Source organism: Pelodiscus sinensis, chromosome 28 (assembly GCF_049634645.1).
Source record: "Pelodiscus sinensis isolate JC-2024 chromosome 28, ASM4963464v1, whole genome shotgun sequence".
NCBI classification, from domain to species: Eukaryota; Metazoa; Chordata; order Testudines; family Trionychidae; genus Pelodiscus; species Pelodiscus sinensis.
Window position 1 is genome coordinate 15904804 of NC_134738.1, and position 4349 is coordinate 15909152.

General features: G+C 43.7%; 1 protein-coding gene across 1 annotated transcript in view; it reads left to right on the forward strand.

Moving 5' to 3' along the window:
- ADAM9 (ADAM metallopeptidase domain 9) overlaps positions 1 to 2936 on the forward strand; it is a 45754-nt gene extending 42818 nt beyond the window's left edge. The window contains exons 21-22 of the mRNA XM_075910920.1: positions 289 to 419; positions 1443 to 2936. Coding sequence (XP_075767035.1) covers positions 289 to 419; positions 1443 to 1521 — 210 coding nt within the window. The 3' untranslated portion in view covers positions 1522 to 2936. The remainder of the gene's footprint in view (positions 1 to 288; positions 420 to 1442) is intronic.
- The last annotated feature ends 1413 nt before the right edge of the window (positions 2937 to 4349 follow it).

Genomic DNA, 4349 nt, shown 5'->3' on the forward strand with positions numbered 1-4349 from the left:
TGGTCATGGTCTGTCTCTTGGCGGGAGAGCCACATATTCTGGAGCAGCAGTCTCTGTTTCCAAAATACAGTCCTCTCTGTTTCCATCACTTTCAAGCTCTCTATAACTGACATCATGTTATTTAGCTGATGAGCATGAAATAGCAGCCCCCGATCCCCTATGCCCCATAGATCTGCTAGTGAGCGGCCCCACATTCCACTGAAGTGGCTGAAGAAGCAAATCTTCTTCCATTTCCTGCTCTTGTGATTTTTTTTTGACTATCTGATGATGCTCTTTATTTCCTCACAGGATGTGCCAGCAAATAGAAGCACCGTGCCATCTTATGCAGTTCACCACCACCAGCAGCAGCCGGTTTATCACCAGCCTTACAATTATCCTCAGCCATCCCAGGAGCAGCAACAGTATAAGATGCCTGCAAGGTCTGTGGTGACCATTTTGCTACTAGGGAAAATGCTTTATAACACATGCCAGGGCAAATGCAAAGCTGAGAACTTGAGAGCACAGTTTGGGAAACATGTAGCTTGTTATTCTGCTAAATCTGTCTTTGTGCTCATGGGTGGAATGGTTTTTCTTCCTTATCAATCATGCGTACTCCAAATAATACACATGTGACTGAAAGATTCATCATGAAGAGAGGGGCGTGTAATGAAATGTATAAAACCTGTATCTTCTCTGGTGACACCTCTCTCACTCTTAGGGTACATCTAGACTACATGCCTCTGGCGCCAGGCACGTAGATTAGACTACCTGGCATAGGCATATCCTGGGATGAGGTTTACCTGGGAGGTCGACAAATGCCTTTGATGTCGACCGCGGAGCATCCAGACTACCAAGCTGAGCCGACAAACAGCTGATCAGCTCAGCGCGGCAGCCATTTAAATTTAAATGAAGCGGCGATTATTTAAATCGCCGCTTCATTTTCCTATGCCAGGTAGTCTAATCTACATGCCTCTGGCGACAGAGGCATGTAATCTACACGTACGCTCAATGGTGGTTACGTTATTACAAAAAGTGAGAGTGCTTTCTATCAAAGTTGAACATCCAGGTTTATCTTTCTCCTTAGTTTCATTCTAAAACAATAAATCAAACTTCTGTTTTGGTTTAAGTGTTTATGCCTGTGTCCTTCAGGCGATAATAAAACAGACCGACACGCATATGTAGTAATTTGTGTTTTAAATTGGTTTGGGTACAGGAATATTTCATTCCAAGATACCTAATTAGGAAAGGCTGTGTGACCCAGGAAATGTTAGGGGCGTCGTATGGTATAGAAGAGAAAAGCTTGCGCAGAGACAGAGTTAGAGGGGAGTCATTCGTGTTGAGGTGGTTTTGGGAAGGAGTGCTAGGGAGAGACCATCAAAAACGTGACTAACAGAGAGCAGGAAGATGAAAGAACATTCTCTATATGCATATAATGCATGTAATCATCTTTGTTCCACTTACAGGCCACCTCCACCACAACAGAAAAACGTACCTCAGGGACACTATTTTCCTTCTCGACCTGCACCTTTACCTCCCAAGTAGCTTTTAGTTTCTCTCTCACATACTGACCTGTTCACTGAAATGAAGCTGAAATTCTGTTTGTTCGTCTTGCATCAAGTGTCCTATGATATCCCACAAAGCCAGCTTTCTGCAGTATGGGGTATGGAAAATGAGATAGAAACGCAAGGAATGTAAGATTAATAAATCAAAGATACCTCGACCAAAGCTACAGGAACGGGACACTCCGTCCGTTCTTAGCTCCATGTGTGAGCATTGCAGCTTTGCAAACTGAAGTTGGACTATCCAGTTGGAAGTGGATCAGTCGGCAGTAAAATAATCTTTATAGTACAGCACTTGGGAGTTACTTTTTGTTTTCCCCCAACTTATGAGGAGACACAATCATTAAGTATTCCATGTGGTTTATTGTCTTTCTGTATGTACAATGAAGTGTAAAAAAAACTCGGTTACCCATGCAAGCGTTAAAAATGGAACGATGAAAATCATGTCACTCGATTTAACAAAACTATCATTTACATGTTCTTGTTTTGACTGGACAGCTAAGGATATAAGTGAAAAAAGATGTCGGTATACTTTGAAAGGAAGAGGAAATATCCTGTGAACTCGTTTGTGAATATGTTTTTACTGGTGTGTTTAATATAAACACACTTTTTAAACAACCAAGAAAATCTTAACTTCATGCTGACTGTCACTAAGCTATAGACAATAAAGGATACTAGGGCAGTTAATTTAAATGGTTTTTTTAAATACACAATTTTAAGTAGCTAGACCAGAAATCTCTACTAATTTACCACTAATATGCTAAATGGGATATTAAAATGAAGGTACGGAAAATTGTAGCCTTTTCTTGTTTTAGAAAGGGGAGTGCTCTTGAGTTTTAACTTATAGACACTATGACAGCAAGAGACATTGTAAAATTTTAAGAGGAATGATGCATATTGTTTATGTAGACCCTTTGAGAATTTTTTGAGCACTTTAAACCCTCACACCCTGCTGACCCCAATGTATGGAATTTTCGCCTACTTTTCAAACTTCGATTTTAGTATCAGTCAGGAGGTTGAGACTGGCTAAAGCATGTTATTTTTAAAATCCGATTTAAATCTGTATCTGAACAAAGATGCTCTTGGATGTCAATTAAGGTATATTAACCAAGGTGAAGTTGGATTATTGGATTATATTTCACTAGATTATGTTGATGCAGTATGGTAGATGCAAGACTGCCATGACGGTGTGTCTTTTACACAAATGATAGAAGGTGAAACAATGAGTCACAAATAATGCTAAGCTTTCTCATTTTGTCTTAGCCGCTTAGCACAAACTTGTTTTGTAAATTTCCCTGTATTTGCCAAAAAAAATCTGTGTATATATACTTATATAAATATATATAAAGTTTGCATTTGTAATAATAAAATACTTGAACTACTGTGGTTCCCCATAAACTTAGAGAATAAGAGTTAAATACTATTAAAATATGTACAACTCCATCAAAATATATTACCAGGTGGGTTGTTTGTTTTTAGGATTCTCACTTGCTTATTTCTCTTCTCCCTGATTGGGGGTTGCCCATCTCAAGCTAGTCAGCACTTGTCTCAATAAGGCACATTTCTTCCAGGCAGAGGTGAAAGTAAAGGGGTGTGCCCAGGTGTACAGCTCTGGGAAAACCCAAGCAGGGAGCCAATGAAAGAGCCGGTGGTACCTGAAAAATGTTAAGTTACTTTCACCACTGCATTCCAGATCTTTTGTAGACAGCTCATGCCATGAATGACTCTGGGTATATCTAGACTACACTGTTATTTCAAAAAAAACTTCACCTGTATCCAACTGCAATTGCGTTTTTTTGAAATTAAATTGAAAGAATGCAGGGGTTTTTTTACATTGGTAAACCTCAAATTATGAGGAAGAATTCCTTTTTTTGAAAGAGCGCTTTTGAAAAAAAGGCATGTGTGGATGCAGAACAGGGCCATTTTTTGAAAGAAGAGGCAATCGAAAAAAGCACAGGTGCCCTGGTGGCCATTCTCTGGAGAGAGCATGGAGTCTAGACACTCTTTTGAAAAAGCAGATTGCTTTTTTGATACAGGTTTGAGGTGCGGATGCGCTTTCAAAAGAAGCTTGCAGTTTGGACATACCTGAGAGCTGTGTCTACACTCGAGACTTCTCGCGCAAGTACGGCCGTTCTTACGCAAGAATCCGCAGAACGTCCACACTGCCCGCCTGTTCTTGCGCAAGGAAATTTACACAACGGTGTGGTAAGAGAGGGCTTCTTGTGCAAGAGCTACACTTTTTTTAACAGGTGTAAGCCCTCTTGGGCAGGAGCTGTTGCGCAAGAGGGCAGTATGGACTCCCGGCAGGGATTTCTTGCGCAAGAGAGCGTCCACGCTGCCATGGGCGCTCTTGCGCAAAAGCACAGCTCGCACATGGCAGTGTGGATGTGTTCTTGTGCAAGACTCCTTGCACAAGACCCTTTGGCACGATGTTCTTGTGCAAGACTCCTTGCACAAGACCCTTTGGCACAATGTTCTTGTGCAAGAAGCGGCCAGTGTAGACAGCCTCAGCGTGGGGGGGATCTGAATTCGGTCTTTCCCGGGGCTATTTTCCTGCTCAGTTGGGGCTGCGGCGCTCGCTGGAGTGAGCCTTGGGCTGGAGCGTAGAAACCCCCCGCGGGGCGGGCGGGCGGAGGCGCCTGGCGGGGCCGGGCCCCACGGGGGGGGGGGCTCTGGGGGTGTGAAGCGCTCCCCGGGCAGGCGGCGGCTCGTGCGGGCTCGGGGGGGGGGGGGGGGCGGGGCCGGGGGTTGCAGAGGAGCGAGGAACGCGCCGCCCGCGGGCCCGGCTCGGGGATAGCGCCCCCCCGCAGG